The sequence below is a fragment of the Castanea sativa genome, chromosome 9 (assembly GCF_040712315.1).
Source record: "Castanea sativa cultivar Marrone di Chiusa Pesio chromosome 9, ASM4071231v1".
NCBI lineage: Eukaryota > Viridiplantae > Streptophyta > Magnoliopsida > Fagales > Fagaceae > Castanea > Castanea sativa.
The window spans coordinates 35,476,040-35,495,270 of record NC_134021.1 but is presented as its reverse complement, the minus strand read 5'-3'; the positions used below and the strand labels follow the sequence as shown (position 1 = coordinate 35,495,270).

Genomic DNA, 19,231 nt, shown 5'->3' with positions numbered 1-19,231 from the left:
ACAAAAATCCAAGAAAAATAAGATCAAAAAGTGGTATTTGTCTTTCTCTCCATTCACACAAATTTTAAACATGAAGAACATATCCTAAAGCCCAAATCCACTTGCACAAGATCATTGACTTAATGATAATGGCGAGCTTTTCTCTAACTTATAATCCAAAGCCTTTCTCTAACTAATAATAATGGCGAGCTTTTTACATAAGCTCACCAAAAACAGATCCTCCATAAGAACCATCACAACCCTCAACACCCAACTATCTCCTAAACCAAAAATTTTTATCATTCCCCACCAAACCCATATCGCAAAAACTCAAAAACTAGAAGACTATGCAAACAACCCAATTCCTCTTTCGGGTCCCACAAGCAGAGCAGAGGTGGAACGCACTTAGCCCTTGCGATTCTTCCCAAGTTTCCCATTTAGGTATTGCTTAAACCTTGTTTCCTCAACTGGGTTTGAGAGATTTGTTGAGGGAGAGGATGGTGAGGTCGAGTTTGATGATTCGAGGACGGTTTGGGTTGACAATGTGAAGAAGGAGAAGAAGAAGAAGAAGAAGATGAACAAGCATAAGTACAAGAAGCTTAGGAAGCGCCTTCGTCGAAAGTCTAGGATGTGATTGGTGAGAGTTCATTGTTCAATGCATTGGTGGATAATTGTTACTCTTTTTTTTGTTGAAGGTTTTTGACATATAATGCACTGACTTTAGATTTTGAGATATCATTAAGTCAGTGATCTTATGCAGGTTGATTTGGGCTTTAGGATATGTTCTTCATGTTCAAAATTTGTGTGAATGGAGAGAGAGACAAATACCATTTTTTGATCTTGTTTCTCTTGCATTTTTGCTCTATTTTTTGTTTTGAGAGGAGAGAGACATAAAATTTGAGCAAAAATACCTATTTACCCCTGATTTTAACAGAGGTGGGCTACAGAAATAAACGGAACATACCTCAAGTAGGTTAAGTGACACTTTTCAAATCACGGGTAGGCAAAGTGATTTTCGCCCAAACCACGTATAGATGGGTTATGTGTAACTACCCCTTTAAAAAATGAGTTCTGTTAGTTCTTTTATTAACTGTCGTTAATGTTTTGTCTATGTGGCTAATGGAATAATGATGTGACATTTTTTAATTAAAGTGACATTTTTATTAAAATATTACAAAAATGAATTTACAAGTTAAGAACAAACTGACCAGGTTCCCAGATCAAATATTTTAACAAGGATATCATTAAGATTTGATTTTGGAAGGTAGTGGTACTATAGCGGCGGCGGCAGAGACGAAGGCAGTGCTGTGGCAGTGACAAAATAACCACAAAAGTTTGAGAGCAAGTAGACATCCTGGTTTGACAACCAGTTGAAACCCAAGCAAGGTGTTGCGTGGGGCGCCTCTCTCCCCAAGATATACACTTTTGACACAGTCGAAGATTTCTGGTGGTACCTTTCCAACTTTCCTAAACTATTCACTTTTTTCTGTCTAGTCCTTTAATTCATGATCTGGGTTCCTCTTCATCTTTCCCCTCTTTCATTTTTTATTTTTGTTTGGTTAAGAAGTGCAAATATAGCTTGCTGGTAAAGGAGGATTTTATTTGTTAGATCTAGATAGGTTGTGTATTAATTCATTTTTCCTCATAATGATCAATATTTATACTGGGTTCGCTAGTGTTCAAGTTTGATTAAAAATGTGAACTCTTTGTATAGATTGTATGATCAGATATTCGAGTCCATTCTACCAAAAAAAGATAATTAAGCTCAGCAAGTTGCTTGCAAAGGCTGATTTCCACTTCTCAAAGCTGGAATTGAACCCAAATGGGATGATCTCGAGTGTGCTATCGGAGGAAAGTGGTCCATCATGAGCAATAGAAAGGCCAGCCTTAATACCATGGGGTTTGAAATTGCAAAAATCTCATTTGAACAAAATATTTTAATAAAATTGTGATAGCATTAAGATTTGATTTTGGAATTGGGTGGGTTTGTTCTTGACATGTAAATTCATCTTTTAATATTTTAATAATAAAAAAATGCCATATTAGTCAAAAAGATACTCTGTCATTGTTCCGTAAGCCGCATAAGCAATAACACTAACAGCAGTTAACAGAAGGACTAATCGTGCTCATTTTATAAACATAAAGTACCAATAGTGCTCACTTGAACTTGAGGGACTAATTGTGCTCATGGGATAAAATTTAGAGACCAATAGTGTAGTTTTGCCTTAGTTTTTTAATAGAATAAAGTTTCGCTACAAAGTTAGTTGTAGCCTAAGGCTATGACTTCCTTTAAAAAATTAACATTACTATATATATTTTTTGAAAATCTAATCACTGGACTGCATGTTTTTTACATTTTTAACACAAATGTCAATTTTTTTTCCAATCGGATGTTATTATTATATGTTTAATAAACTTATTTTTTATGCATAATTTTAGATTACAAAAACTTACAATTTAAACAATTAATTGTTAACATAAAAATTAATCTTTGATCTTTTGAAAATTTTCAAAGTATGAAGGATAGAAGAAAAAAAATATTAATCCAATGACGAATTTATCAATATTCACTCCCAATAAAAAAAAATTAAGTGAAATTATAAACTTAAGCTATAATCAAGCTACAAACTTTAGCCTCTAGAATAAGAGCAACATGGAAATTTTAGATTTTCTAGAATGGCCTGTAATGGGCCTCTTTTAGAGGCCCATGAGTCTCATTTTGCAATTCTTTTTCTTCCCGTTTTGATATTGGTCAGTAATGATCCTACTGCTACCGGAACCCCCTCCCATGCCTTCAAATCATATGTTTTAGTACATAGGTAGGTACCTTTTGGACCATGATGTCTAGTGCTTTTAGGAAAGATTTAGCAATGATTTATATAAAGATTTTATTGCTATTAATTACATTGATAATAAGATTGATTTTTCATGCCTTCAAATCCTATGTTTTAGTACATAGGTAGGTACCATTTAGACCATGATGTCCAGTGCTTTTAGGAAAGATTTAGCAATGATTTATATAAAGGTTTTATTGCTATTAATTAGTTACATTGATAATAAGATTGATTTTGAAAATTTTCAGCAGGGGCTGGTTTTAAGCTTTGAGGGTGTGACTATCTTCTCCTAACGAAGTGTGATTGCTTAGGAAAACCTATGTGTAATTGCCTAAAATGATTCATTGATATATACACATTCAACTTCATATATGAGAGAGACTGAGAAGAAACATTGAACCTACATTCTTCTTTAAGCATCAAAATGGTTGAAGTAAAAGTTACAATTATCTGGCCTGATGTCTGCTCTAATACATTTCAGCCCATTAATCACCATATTTGAAAACAATAAAAGAGTCCATCTCATATTTAATGTGGGATTAAACATTTTGACAAATTCCTTATCTTCATTTTTCCATATTAACTCTCATATCTTACGTAATATTAAAATCCTATAACAAGTAGTAATGCTGACGGAAGGGAAAATTAGTATGGAGACTCAATGAAGAAGGAACCCACTCTCTTATCTGTGGCCATTCCACTCGTTTACTTCTAGTTCTAGCCCTAATCATAATGGAGCTGATGGAAGCAGCTCTCCAACTTTTCATGAAATCAACCACCAGATGGGTTATTCAGGATGGCCTTTTGACCATTAGCACATGGTTTGTATAACTGTACTATTGCCATTGTGATTAAGATTATCGGGTCCAACGTGCTAAACAAATTGCTTGGATTCAGCCAACATAAGAAGGCAGGAAAAAAAAGAAAAAAAAAAAAAGAGTTGCTTGAATTGAAAGTGGTTTTAGACCTTAAAGTCTACCAGACTGTGTGCGTGCTTGACGGAGAATTAAGCTCTTTTATGTAAATGGTGAATTAAGCAATGGGCTAAAGTCAACCTTTTATTTATTATTTATTTTATATGTAAATGACTCCTCCGAAATCATAGACTTTCTCCACGAATCAGTACTCAATGTGTAAATCTCGGCCTCGGCGGGTTTCTGCATCAGAGCGGTTTAAAACACGTTAGTCTCAGAATCTTGTAGTCCGTGGTTTGAGAATTATACCCAAACCCAAATGAGACTGAATCAAGAGGATGAGTTAAGGGAGTAGAAGATAGAAGCCTCTTTAACTTTCTAATGCTTGGATTCCACAAATATAATATGTTTCCACCATTATTGTTAACGAGGCAGAACATGCCGTTACAGAATCCAACAACGTGCTAATCTTTAAAGGGGATTTCAAACCTAGAAACTTGGGTCAACATGCGGTCGGCATTGTAAACAAAGGTAGTCCATGTTTGGGAAGATGAATGATCCCGAGGTGTCGCATATAATAGATAACCATTGTTGTTGTTTTTGTTGGTGGATAATGAATTTGTTCGGTTGAGGTGTTTGGAGTAACATGATTTGGAAACGCACCTGAATCGTTCTAAGGATTTTGCCAGCAGTCGAGTCAGGATATCGAGTACGAGGTCGTCAGGGAGACACTCGGACAAGCACAACAATCTTGGTCAAGACATCAGTGGTTCGACAATGATGATGATCTCAAACCCTTTTTGACATCTTAGTAATTAAAATTTGTGTTTGTGGCAAGGAGGGAAGAGAAAAATTTATCTAATTACAATTCAACCTATGCTGATTGAGCCTTGTAATTATATTAATGATTAATGGATAAACACTAAAAATGAAATTAGGATTGCAAGGATTCCTTCATCTCAACAAATTACTCTGCATAAATAATTTTCTGATGATATTATTCAAATTTAGACAAGCCTTGCATATTAGGAACAACCAATCCTAATAAAACTCAAAGACTAGCTCCTCTAGTCGTTACAACCCAAACAATTTAGAAAGATGCCGAAAATACTTAGAAGTTCACCCTAAACAATAAATGTTCTATATCGTTTTTAGAAAAGAGGCACAATATGTAAAGTCCTTATCAGAGGGGTCCGGTTAATGTGTGCTCTTAGGGCACACATTAAGCCATATATTTTTGGAAAAATTATATCGGGAATTGAAAAAGCTGTCAAAACTTTTCCAATTTCTGATAAATTTTTTTTCTAAAAATGGTATATTATTGTGTGCCCTTAAGGGCACACATTAGTAAAATCCATACTTGAATTGGCTAGAAAAAGGTATCTCCTATGAAAGGAAAACAACCAAGAGTGCTTTTAAGGATGAATTCCTAGGAAAGAGAAACAAGAACAAAAAGGGAAAAGAAACACCCAGAGCTTCAACCCAAGGATAAACAACAAGACCAAGGCAAAAGAGAAGATGATAATTTCAAGACCCTCCAAGATCAGTATAAAAGGGGAAAAAACTTGCCATGGAAAAGAGGAGAACAAGGAGAAATAGTAAAAAAAAGCAATAGAGAAAATTGAAAATCACATTAAGAGTTTAAGACTTAGGTCAAGTACCTGGAAAGTAGTTTAAAAGTGGTCATTGTTTGTAGTATTACTTGGGGGCTACACATCAATCTAGGAATCCAAACATCGAAAATCTTGTAAGACCTCAATGTCTACTTAAGTTTGTGAAGTTTGAGCCCTATAGGCTTTGTGTCTATTTCCTCAAAGGATTTGTGCTTGGGTTCTTTGTCCTATTAATAAAAGTTCACTGAACTTAGTTCTTGCGCATATATTGTTGTATTTTGGACTTGCTTGTGCGCAAATTGGTCTATTAAAACGACCCAAGCTAGTTGTAGTGGGACTGAGACTAGCTCCCTTACTCAGAATCTCAAATCTTCCCTAGCCCTTCAATAGACCCATAGATTTGCATTGGTCTTGGGCTTAGGGAACTTATAAAAATAAAAAATAAAAAAGGGCCCTACAAGACTTTAAGCCTAGCATGCAGGGTTTGATTAGTGTTAATTGCTTTGCTATTGGCATTTGCCAAAGTAAGTGTTGCCTTGTCCCATTCGGACTTGGCTGCTGTGGGGCTAACATACCCATTCTCAACGGAATCTCATACGGACTCATCTATAGAACAAAGAAATGTCCTCATATGGACTTTCCAAAAAGCGTACTTGCTCCTATCAAAGTATGGTGGAGCATTGAAAGATTGTGACCGATCCATCACCAAAAGGGTCTTGGATCGCACTTAGGTAATGAAACCACAACAAGTGCACCAGCTCTGATACCAATTGAAAGCTCGGATTTGTGTTGAAAACACAAGAGCTGTTTAGACCCCAAATTAAAAATTACGGCTCAGTTGATTTTATTCTAACTTAAACTAAGTTTAGAATAGAGTAAATGTGAGCAAACAAACAATACAACTACTCTAAGCCATATTCATTAAAACACAACAGTAAAATAAAAGCTAAAAGAGTAAGGAGAGAGATGCAAACACAAGATAACACTTTGATGTGTTATTGAAGAGGAAACCAAAGAACTCAGCAAAAAACCTCTTTGCCACCCTCCAAGCGGTAAATCAATCTACTAGACAATAAGTTAGGATACACGAATAGCGAAAAACCCTCCAAGCTCGTACTCCAACAAGTCTTCTCAAAATCGTGTCTTATTTAGCTTTCTGAATTCTGCAATGCGCCCAATTGCATCCGCCAAAGCTTGGCTTTTTCCAATACTTCCTAGCAACACCAAAACCTCACCGGACACTCAGTATGGGTGTGGTAAGTGTTTGAGCTATCAACCTCTTAAAGATTTGGAAATGGAGAGGTAGGAGTAGAGGAAAACCACAATGGATGGTGTAGAGAATTGTGGGTATGACAATCTCACACTCTCAAGGGTTTGAGGCTAGGGTTTTCTCTCTGAAAAGCTCTTTACTCAATATGTGGGTAATGATGATATATATAGTGTGTATGAGGATGTAGTGGAGCAGATAGAACAAAATAGCAGAACAAACTGTTTCACGTGTATCTCGTGAGAAGGCCTTACCTGTGAGACACTCGCGAAAACCAGCTGTCACCATCTATCATGACTCTTCGAATTCCAGTCATGTGTTGGGCACATGCCTTACTTCGCGGGATGGCTAGTCGTGAGCTACCCACAAAAACTCCTTTTGTCTTCAAAAGATGCCTTTGAGTCTTCACACACTCTCTCTCACACACAACCCTTACAAATAAATCCCACATAAAATACAGGGTACAAAAGATTAAACAAAATTACAATCAAATTTGACACTGAATTAAAGCCAACACATAATAGTTGTAAATTACAACTTTACAAACATTATTGGGTTGCATGGGATGATTAGGATTGGATTACATTTAACGTTTAATGATAATGATTATGCCAAATACTAGCACGTATTTTATTCGAAAGACCCATAGATTTCCTACAAGTATTTTGTGTTGTTCAAAATTCAAATACTAGCAAGCCTTGATGTTTTAATTTTAAATGGAAAAATTGAAAAAGCTTAAAAGTAAAAGAAAAACCAATATTAAAACATAGAGAAAAAACGGTTAGGAATATACAGGAGCTTACTTTGAATAACATGTGGGTATTAATTGCTTTTGAAGAAGATCTAGTGTCAGGCAATGAAGTATCCATTTAGGAATAACTTATTTAGTGGATCACTAGAAATGGAAAAGGACAAAATATTCCCTTAGACCATCCTCACTAGTTACCTAGAGACAATGAGAGAAGTCTATCTCCACCACAATTTAATAAGGTGTCTAATTTGATTGAAAAAACCTGGAAACCCAACTTAATTTATCTCATTTATAGCGAGAAAAAACCCAAAAAAAAAAAACAAATACCCGTGTAAGATGGCCCTATTCAACTGTATAAATGGTATTAAGGGTGGGAGATTTTTTTTTTTTAAATTTTTTTTTTATGGTAAACTTTGAAGAGTATCATTCCAACTTGAAATTGAATTACAACAGAGCAAGGAAACAGGTAGAAACAACAAGAGAAACTACAAGTAATCCTTAAGAATCTACTGAATGGGAGGGGGTGTGACACCCTTCCATATCTGAGTTTAGCCCGAGAGTTTGGCTTCCCTGGCTAACGCATGAGCTACTCTGTTGCCGTCCCTTGTCAAGTGCTTGAAGGAATAACAAGAGAAGGAGTGCGAAGAAGACTTGATATCATCAAGGATATGACCAACCTTACCACCTAAGTCTCCCGAGGTTAGAGCTTGAATCACTGATAGAGTGTTTGACTCAAAGATGGCTCGAGAAATCAGCATCTCTGAAGCGAAAAGGACTCCTTGGAGAAGGGCAAATGCCCTAGTCACCTCGACAGAAAAGTCTGATGGGAGGGGTTTGCTAAGAGCCTTGATGGGGTTGCCTAAGCAGTCTCTGATGATTACACCTATGCAAGAGTTCCTCCTATTATCTGAAGTTGCTCTATCTACATTAACCTTAAAGAAGCCTGGTGGGGGGGGGGGGTGTCCATTTATGGTGGGGAGTAGGTAGCGTTAGAAGGGGTTGGATACAGGCATTGTTGAAATCAAGTAAGGTTCTTCTAGCTAATTCCCATGCTTGCATTGGAAGGACACCTGCATCATTGTGGATGGCTTGGTTCCTATTACCCCAAATGGCCCAAGCAATCATGAAGAAGATATTAACTCCCTGAAGGTCCCTTTCTCGATGAATTGGCTTGCGATGTCAATAATGTCCACTTTAGTGGCTGCTATGTCTATTGGGCAGTCCTGCCACAAGGCCCAAGTTTGTCTTGCATGATTATAATGAAGAAGGGCGTGTGAAGTGGTTTCCATACTTTTATCACATAAAGGACAAAACCCAGGAGAGTTCAATCCTTTGCAGCGGAGATTGTACATGGTGGGAATTACGTTCATGTAGGCATACCAAGCAAAAATTTTAACCTTTGGTGGGACTTTGAGCTGCTAGAATTTCTTCCAAAATGGTAGGTCTAAGTGATCAAATGTGCCTTCCCCGAACTCACATTGTTCAACCACCTTAGTAGCAACATAATAGGCACTCTTGACAGTTAAAGATCCACTTTTTTCCCCATCCAAATTAGACTATCCTCCGAAAGACTGTAGCTAATAGGAATTCTAAGGGTGGTATCAACTTTAAAGGCTATGGGGGGGGGGGGGGGGGAGATCACCTTATGGGTGGTCGGTATTAGGAGCCACCTATCCTCCCAAATATGGATCCTTTTGCTGTTTCCCACATTGGGTACCTTTCCTTATAATCTTCAGACTATTATGGATACTCCTCCATGTGTAACTTGGGTTGCGTCCTTTCTTAGAGTTTTGGACATTGTCATGGGGGAAGTATTTAGCTTTATAAACCCGTGCCACTAAGGAGTTGGGGTTTGAGAGGATCCACCACCCTTTTTTGGCTAATAATGCCAAGTTGAAGGCTTGGAGATTCCGAAAGCCCATACCCCCAAAGAGCTTGGATTTGCACATCTTCCAACTTACCCAAGCCAATTTTGTTTCTTGATTGCTTTGGCCCCACCAAAAATTTCTCATCATTCATTCAAGGTCATCACATAGTGTTTTAGGTAATTGGATGCAACTCATGGTATATGTTGGAACGGTTTGTGCAACGGCCTTGATGAGAATTTCTCTACCCCTAATATAGAGAGAATTTCTTCCCCACCCTCTCTTTAATTTCAACAAACACCAGATTTTTTGATTTCCCTATTAGCGAGGGGAGGCTGAGGTATTTCTTGTGCCTAGTGTCTTGCATTGGACCAAGGATCCTCAAGACCTCTTCTTTAACATTCGAAGAAGTGTTTAGACTAAAAAAGACTGATGACTTGCTTGCGTTGATTTTTTGACCCAAGGCCTTTTCATAGGCATTAAGGATGTTGATTAACTCCACGTATTTTGAAGTGTTTACCTTGCAAAACAACAGGCTGTCGTCCGTGAAGAAAAAGTGGGTCATTGTAGGGCAGCCCCTGTAGATGGACATGCCATTGAGTGATTGGTATCCAGCTACTTGTTGGATGAGAGTAGAAAGACCCTCAGCATAAAGGAGGAAAAGTCCAGGGGAGAGCAGGTCACCTTAGCGAAGGCTTTCAGAGGGGGTGATGTTGCCATAGGCCTCACCATTGATGACCATCGAATATGAGACTGAGGAGATGCATTGCATGATGAGGTTAACCAATTTCCTGTCAAAGCCCAATTCTTCCATGACACCCTTCACAAAGCCCTATTCCACCCTATCAAATGTCTTACTCATATCTTGTTTAATGGACATGAAGCTTTCCTTGCCTTCGGTACTGTGGTTCAAGTAGTGAATAAGCTCAAAATGCAACTAATACGTTGTCTGTGATCAACCCTTCTGAGGTAAAGGCACTTTGGCTCTCCATGATAACATGGGGAAGGATGCCTTTAAGGTGGTTGGCCAGCACCTTGGAGATAAACTTGTACACTGCATTGCATAAGTTGATTAGCCGAAACTCTGTCATTCTGGTGGGGTTGTTGGTTTTTGCGATTAGGAAAATGATGGTTTTGTTGAGTTCCGTCATAGACATATTGAGGTTAAGCACATTCAGTACCATGGTGGTGACATTAGAACCCACAATGCTCCAATATTTATGAAAAAAAATAGCAAACATACCATCGAGACTTGAGACCTTGGTAGGGTGGAGTTGCTAGAGAGCTCTTGTGACTTCTTCACTGGTGAAGGTTTTGGTGAGCTCGGGGTTCATCTCCTCTATTACTCGAGTGGGAATGGCATTGGTGATCTCCTGAATACCACTAGGTGAGGTAGTGTAGATTTTCTCAAAGTAGGCTAGTGCAGTAGTTAAGATACTATCCTTGTCATCACACCATCTACCTTCATCATTCCACAAGCCCAAGATAGTGTTCTTCCTCCTTCTATCTGAAGCTCTAGCATGGAAGAATTTAGTGTTTCTGTCTCCTTCTTTATACCAGTGAATTTTGTTGTGCCGATGCCATAAAATCTCCTCACTATCCAAAAGGTCATTAATTTCCTTCTTGATTTCATCAATTGCTACTCTATGAGAGCCAACATGATCTTGGGTAATGAGGTTGTTGAGAGCTTTCCTCTTTTCCTGGATTTTCCTTGGGATGTTGCCAATCACACTTTTATTCCATGCAGTTAATTTTGATGCACAACGGCTAAGGTTGGAAGCAATTCCTTCAGGAGTAATCAATGAATTGCCCCCATTCCAAGTAGCTTCAATGATCTCTTGATAGGCTTCTCTCTTTGCCCACATGGCTTCAAAATGGAAGCGGTGCTTTCTGGTTGGAGGCAAGGAGCATGAGTTTGTAATTCTTAGGAGGCAATGGTTTGAGGTGGACTCAACCAGGTGGTAGACCTTGGCATCCTTGAAGATATTGAAACATTTCGAGTTGGCAAAGGCTCTGTCCAGTCGAAGGTAGACTCTGTTGCTACCTTCTTGCATGTTGCACCACGTAAATTTCAGACTTGAGAAGCCAAGGTCTTCGAAGCCACAAGCACTCACGACATCACGGAAGCCTTCCATTTGCCTCTGTGATCTCTAGGCTCCACCTGATTTTTCAGATACAGATAAAATTTCATTAAAATCTCCGCAACAAAGCCATGATAAAGAATATTGGGCATTTAGATAAGTGAGAAGGTTCCAGGATTCTTTCCTCGTATGGGGTTCTAGGTGGCCATAAAACCGGTAAATCTCCATTTGAAGCTGTTTTGTTGATCAGTGATAGTGGCGTTGATGTGGTGTTGAGAGAAGGATATGATTTCTAAGTTTATTTCATTTGACCAGAGAAGGGCTAAGCCTCCGCTTCGGGCTTGATTGGGGACAATTAGGCCATTAGAAAACCCTAATTTAAATTTAATTCTCTCCATAAGCTTTACCTTTGATTTAGTCTCTGCCAGGAAAACGATATAAGGATTCCATCGTCACATGTAGTCATGCAATGCAAACACTATCTAAGGGTTATCAATTCCCCGGCAATTCCAACATATTGAATTCATTGTTCTTGGCTGTGCTGCCTAGCAGCCATTGCTGATCTGACTAGTGAGGCAACTGAACTTGTAGGGGGGCTTATGTAATGCCTTTTTGGGGATGAAGTTCTTCAAACTCAACTGAGAAGTCTAGCTTATCTGGCCTTTAGGACCTAAATAGGTTCTAATTTGCTTGCATGGAGACTCCCTGGGTCTGTTTCCCTTTTTCCCAAGCTATTCTTTTCAAGTTAACTTTACGTTTAGGCTACTTTGTTAGGCTTGGTCCTAATGGGGATTCAGGATTTTCCATAGGGGTTATAATTAGTGATGGGCTTTAGTGGGCTAGTGATCCCTTGGGCCTTGTGAAAGGGTGAACTGGGAAGGCCCACAAGTGAGGACTCATCTCTGGCATCTCTACCTGAGGCTCTTGCACTGTGCTAATCACGTGGGGGGCCCTCCAATCTAGGCAACATGTCAACGTTCTCTGTGAGGTTGTCCCTTGAAGCCCACCAATCACCTTGAGCGCTATGCCCTTTTTATTCTGATTGCGAATATGAATTTTTGTCCTTGCCTGTCGCTCTGAATCTGGGTTTGATGAGGTTTTTGTCGCCAGCGCTGATTTGTCACTTGATTTGCCTGATTGCCCTTCATCGAAACCTCAATTGTTTTGGGATTTGGATTTTTCAGCACTACCCTTTTGGTTTCCACTTGCCCTCATCCAATCTCCATATTGTTTAGGAGAGTTGGGAGTGAAGGGGTGGTTTTGACAGTATTTTTCATCATGACCAAGCCATCCACATTTGTAGCAGAAGGGTGGAGAGCCTTTCATACTTGAAGGTGACCCAAGTCTTTCCTCTTTCAAGATTTACTATGTTGCCTCCTCTTCGAAGAGGTTTGTTGAGCGGTAAATCAACCTAGATTCTCATGACCCAAGCTGTTCCCCAGGTCTCGTCCAACATCCTCAGACAAGTTCTCAAAAGGAAGGCCCCAAATCTAAACCCAGAAGGGCGAGTGGGTGAAATCTATGTTGGAGATTGAGAGGCCTTTCCTCAATCTGCACAGGAGCAGCAAATTATTGTCAAAATTCCAAGGGCCGTTTCCCTCCATCCATCCCATTTGATATTTTGAGGTGAACTTGAACTAGAAGATATCCTTCCCAACATCAACTATTCTCAGGTCAGAACCCATCTTCCAGGCAGCTCTGAGGGTGCTCTTTAAGGCTCGTTGGTTTTGATGCTTGTTGGAAAGGAGTTTGCCAAAAAGGCTTAGAGCACATTCTTCCATGAGGTCAGATCTGTTCATGGTTGTGACGGGGATTTCCACTTCTTCATCCTTCGTGAGGTGAAGATGTTGGAGGCCCTCAATCACGTTCTGGTCCATTGAAGAGAGGTTGAGAGTGAAGGTTATGGGGGATTGGAGGTGAGCACAGAGGGGTGTCTGTAGAGATAGTGAGAGGAAGAGCCCTTAGGAAGGGAGGGAGGACTTGAGGGATGGTCGAGAGGAAGGGGCTCCTACATGGGGAGAGTCATAAAAAAAATCTTGTTAACGCTTTTTCATATATAAAATTAAGGGTGGGAGAGATTAAGTCACTATTCGACAACTCGCTGATTATTTGGCTATATGTCATATGAATGTAAGAATATATATTAAGGGCCAGCTTTTTTTTCCAAAATATTTTCCACATATGTCTCTGGTTCAGGCAGTGGTTCTCATCAGTTTTGTTTAACATGTGGTACCCTTTTTTTACTTGGTACTTTGGATCACATCATTCCTACAGCTACAAGGGTTATATACCAGGCACAAATGTCTGACACTAACTCAAATTCTATTTAGAGAAAAGGAATTGAAAATAAAAAGAAATGGTCCCTATTCTCTACTTAATTTCTACAAAGAACACAAAGGACATCACCATCATCTCCCAAGTCCCAACAAATAAGCCTTTTCACTGGTAGACGACTTATTCTTAATTAAAGATCCAATAAGAAGTTAAGAACAGCTTTCATATATATATATATATATATATATATATATATATATATATATATATATATAAACTGAAATGTAGCATTTATTGTTATTACGCTCTTATTAAGCCATTTCATCCTTCGTGTCATTGCCATGTCATTTACTATTTTTCATATTTATTTTTTACCTTTAATGTTTTTGAAAATATTAAATATATAAACATATTGGCTTTACAAATTCATCTTAAGGGGTTTAACTTTACATATTCACTTACTTTAATTTTGATATTATAACTAAGTATTGTCTATACGTATTCCTCTTAGAATTTTAACTTTACATATAATTTTGTTCATTTTTCTTCTTTTATTTTGACTTTTCTTATCATCATCATCTTACTATAAATTTGTCTCTCTCTCCTATTTTATGCATATTTTTCTCACACAAAAAGGTTATTTCTTGCCTCTCTCATTTTTTTTTTTTTTACATTTTTTGTTGGATTTTTTATGAGGTTTATACTCCCATTGTCTTATTATTGGCTAATTTATGTGTTACTTGATGAAAGTATTTTTTTTTTATCATTTTATTTACAACACAAAATAGTTTTAATATTGTTGACCAGATTAGAAAAAATCATATTATAATATGTCCATATTTTTTTTTGTTATCAGCTTTTAGTTTATTTAGACAATACAATGAAGAACAGTAATGCAGTTGAAGAAAATTGTATTTGTGTAGTTTCCTTTCATTATTTGTAAATATTTTGTTGAACAAATTAACAGGAAATTGTTATGTCTTTATTATATGATATTCTTAAATGCTTGAGTAATTGTTTTAAGCATTTACGAATATTTTTTATTCTCATAATCTTATCTCATTTGTGTATTCTTTGAGACTTTTATGAAAAAAAAATTCAATTTTTAAAATTATTTATTTATCTATTCATTTTTCATATGTTGGATTAGGTGTTAGATTAGATTATGATAGTATTAACACAATACTTTTTATTTTTACAAAACAATTTCTCTAAATTTCCCCTTTGTACTCTTGGTTACAATCATTATATATAAAGTTATAACTTATTAAAAATTTTGAATTTGATTATGCATTGGATATTTAACGTTTGAAATGCTTTACATATTTGAAAGAAGAAGTTTGACTTTGATGTGATTTTTATTTTTCCCTTTCTTTTTTGAATTGTAGTTTTTGTTGATTTTTTTATACGTTTTTTGGTGTTTTTGATTGTACTGTAGATACAATTGGATTTGACAAAGTTTTTTTAAAACTAAAAATAATAATTTTCAAATTTTATATACTTTTTAATGATATACAAAATGTTATAAATATTTTTTATTAAAAAGTAATATTTTTGCTGCCTTTTGAAATCTTGAGAAAAATTGTATTGTTTTCATTTTGGTACGACAAAAATGATATATATTACATTTATGATTATTCCTATAATAAATAAAAATATAATTATAAAGTACATTACTATTTATTAAATTAGTCCAAACTATTTAATGAGATCATCCTAAAAATATTATCACGCGCAACGCGTGGGTCCATGACTAGTTATAATAATTCTTGGAGCTGTTAACAATCCCAGATCATTATTTAAATTTCATCCGGATCATGGTTTTCTTGGTATTGAGAATGCAAATGAAACAAAATGGAAAAGTTATTACTCTTATAAAGAGTAATGAGCATATGTTTTATCGGAAATTTATTACTCATATCTGGGATTAAATAATACAACAAAATCCAGTAAGGTGTGTTTAGAAAAATGAAAATTAAGGGTGCCACCATGTATCAACAATTTACAGGCAAAAAAAATTTTCATTGTTTACTATTGGGGGGATAACCACTATGGGCTCCGATACCACTTATTGGAGAGATAAACACCTTGGAGAGCTTTTTTGAATAATTAACATAACATATAGAGACACACTTTTAATCCAAAAAGCCTAAGCCAAATGAGTATGTGCTCAATTATGTTATATTAACAATTTATTCTTCTCATCTTTATTCAATGCGAGACTCCACTCACACGTATCACTCGACATTAACTTGATTCAAAAACTAGTAATCATTATGTTATACCAATAAAACAAGACAATGTTGGCTAAGCATGTACGTTTCCCCATGACATGCCATGTTATAGAATGTGGACACCATTTCTCACACAAAAATCCAGTTTATAAAAGATAGCCATTGTCCCCTCGAAGGAAACTTTTCCTCCTTAGTACTAGAATTTAGTTTTCTACATCAAAAGCAATACTTTCATGCCTAATACAAACCAGAAAAGAAACACAGAATATATAGTTCCTCATTTAATCACAAATACATACATGACAAAAGATCAAATGAAGTTGTGGTCTCCGAAAAATGTTATAAAGTGCAAAGCTCCACATAAAAAAAAACTAGGTGATCCATCTAAATAATCAACTAATCCATTGGGGTCCAAACCCACTAAATGACTCCACTGAAATTACAGCCTTTCTCCATGAATCGGCACTCAAATGTGTAAACAAACAGAAAGCTTCACATGGTTCAATAAACATAACTCTTAGAATCTTGTAGTATCCAAATCCAAAAGCGGCTCTATCAGAAGGATATTAGTGAAAAGAATAGCTAGAATCTCTTTTTTTTTTTTTTGGGAGAAACAATCTTCTTGAACTTTCTAATTCTTGGTTTTCCACACATATAATATGTGTCTAAGATCATCAGTATAGGGGATTTCAACCCTGGAAATCTGTGTCATTGTACGGTCGGTGTTGTACACAAACTTAGTCCATTCTTCGCAAGAACGATCTCGATACTTTTTTACTGTAAACAACAAATAACCATTGTTATTGTTGTTGGTGTTGGATAATCGAATTTGCTCGGTCTAGTGTTTGGTAATGAAAATGGGACTGGTGATTGTGGAGTACCATGATTTAGAAACACGACAAAATCGTATTAAGGATTTCACTGGCAGCCGAATCAAGATGTCGACTATAATGTCGTAAGGGAGACCCTCGGACAACAGCATTGGATTCGTTGCAGGTCGAGACATTGGTGGACAAAAGTTCAAGCTTTATTTTTTGAGAGGAAAGGTTCAAGCTTTAGATTGAGCCACTGTTTCTCATTTATCCAACGTTCAAGCTTTACGGCCCAATTATAAATATTGCACCCCCTCTCTCTCTCTCTCTCATCACTTATCAACAAAATGTTTTACTTCTTGTAGTTTTTTAATTGGACATTTCTTTTTGTTTTAATGAAAAAATGTCATATTATCCCCTAACTAAACTTTTGATGGAAATTAAAATCCAATATCACATCATTCTATATTAAAGAAAAACTAACGCAATGTCTAGTTAAAAAACTACTTAAGGTAAGTTAAACCCTCAAAAATAAGAATATATTTGGTAATTGTTTTTTTTTTTTCCTTATTTTCTATTTTCAAAAACAATTTTCTATTTCTTAGACTAAAAAACTTGTTTGGCAACCTAAAATAGATAGAAAACAAAAATTATTCTTAAAACTCAATTTGTAAAGGAAATTGAAAACATGCAAAAGGTTGTTTTTAGTTTTTAATTTTTCAAAGTCAATGAAAATACGCATTTAATTTAATGAATCTATCTCATTTAATGAGTTAGTATTAGAGTTCAAATCCTAATTATAACATATTTTAGTATTTTCTATTTTTTTTCTTCAAAAAACTATCCTTTTTAATTTCAACTAACCAAACATGTTTTTTATTTGAAAAATACAAGAAATTTTTTTTTCTTTATATTCCCAAAACAAGTTTTTGAAAATAGAAAACAAAAACAGTTACCAAATATAACTTAAATGTCTCTTTTCAAGTTTGTCGAACACTAAAACTACACTTACATTCTAACATTTTTCTTCTATAATAACAATGATGACAAAGTCTTAGTCCCAAAATTTTAGAATCGGATATGAATCATTATTATATTAATTAGAGTTACCTATATGTATTCTTCTAAAATTTTCTAAAAATAAAAAACATCTAGTTTTCGCTACTAAATGAGTCCAGAATGTCGAGAAGAGTTCAAAGGAAGTTTTACAACAATTTTTTTTTTTAATATCAGAACTTTCGATTTTCCCAATATGTGTCCGTCAAGTGGCATTTTTCAGTTTGCCAATCACCAAAAACATCTTTTTGGTTTTTATATTTAGTAGTTATTACCAATTTGGTTCTTTTTATACTTTTATTTTTTTGCAACCATTTTGGTCCTAAACTTTCGAAATCATTGTTACTTTTGTTGAAGCAGAATATCGTCAGTTGAGGAAGGTTCGTCCAGATGAATGCCAGCCGGTGGGAGTCCGTCCAGACGATCACTATATCACTCCTGCAATAAGACAGGTTTCTTTACTCGGCCACCGGTGTGGTGCCTACCACAACACCTCCGATGCCAAAGTTAGCCAAAAAAAGAAAATAGAGTTTTTCTAAGGAATTAATTTGTTCTTTATGCAATTGTCCCCCCTATGTGGATGGTGCTTCTCCTTTATATACCTTCTTTTTTTTGGTGTCTAGCCGTTGCTGCATTAATTCCTGGCTTAATTGTGCTCCTGGCCGAGTAATGGTTCTTTAATATGTTTCCAACGGTCTACCTAGCTGGTGTCGTAACCGCTCGAGGTATTACTGCTGGCATTGAACCATTTTGGTGCCTTTGTCAGTGACGTGGAAATATTTCTATCGTCATGGAGTACAGGTCGTCTGTAGCATTATACCCGTCTGTGAGCCACTCTCGTCATTCCCATCAGATGCCCCCGGATCATGTGGTCGTCGTGACACGTCACGTCGTCCACAGGATGCGAATCGTTCGAATGCGTCGTCCACAGAATGCGAATCGCTTGAACTGCAGATGACTTTTGGGGTTTCGTGCTGTAATAAAGGCGTAGTGGCGGCGCCATTCTGATTGTTGCCACGTGGCGCTTACTGGTGGGTGCAGTTACTGTTTCTTTCGTGCGACCCTTGGGTTTCCCGCTAATTTGCGGTTTTTTTTTTTTTTTTGGACTTTGTTTAAAAACTCCCACTTTTACTTTTTTTTTTTTTTGTTTCTCATCTTCTAAAATTTCCTGTTTGTGCTCCTTCCTATTCCTTCGATTTTCTCTGTGAGTTAGTGCGCATTCTCCATTCCTCTAAAGCTGGTGCAAGGCAGAGTTCTCTAGCTTCTCTATCCGAGGTGCGTTCTTTCCTTCTCGATTTTTTCTTTCTTTTTCCTTTTCCTTCTTCCCCCTTTCTTTTTGATAATGAGGTTCTGATGCCCCTTTTTTCCTTCTTTTCCCCCTTTTTTTTTTTTTTTAGCTTCTTTGGTCTTTCTATGATAGATAGTTCTGAGGTTTGGGTTATTTGTCCTTCGGTTTCTTTCCTATTCGCACGCTTAGGAGGGTTTGTAGGAGTTTCCCCAAACTTTGAGGGTTTTATCTCAGAGGGTAACGGTTTGGGAGTAGTGGTGGCC

General features: G+C 36.6%; 1 protein-coding gene across 1 annotated transcript; it reads right to left on the bottom strand.

Annotated features, from left to right (window-relative positions):
• Positions 1-10,500: 10,500 nt before the first annotated feature.
• LOC142609123 (uncharacterized) lies at positions 10,501-11,358 on the bottom strand. The gene has a single exon (XM_075780749.1). It carries the CDS (start codon positions 11,356-11,358, stop codon positions 10,501-10,503), a length of 858 nt encoding a protein of 285 aa, XP_075636864.1.
• Positions 11,359-19,231: the final 7,873 nt, after the last annotated feature.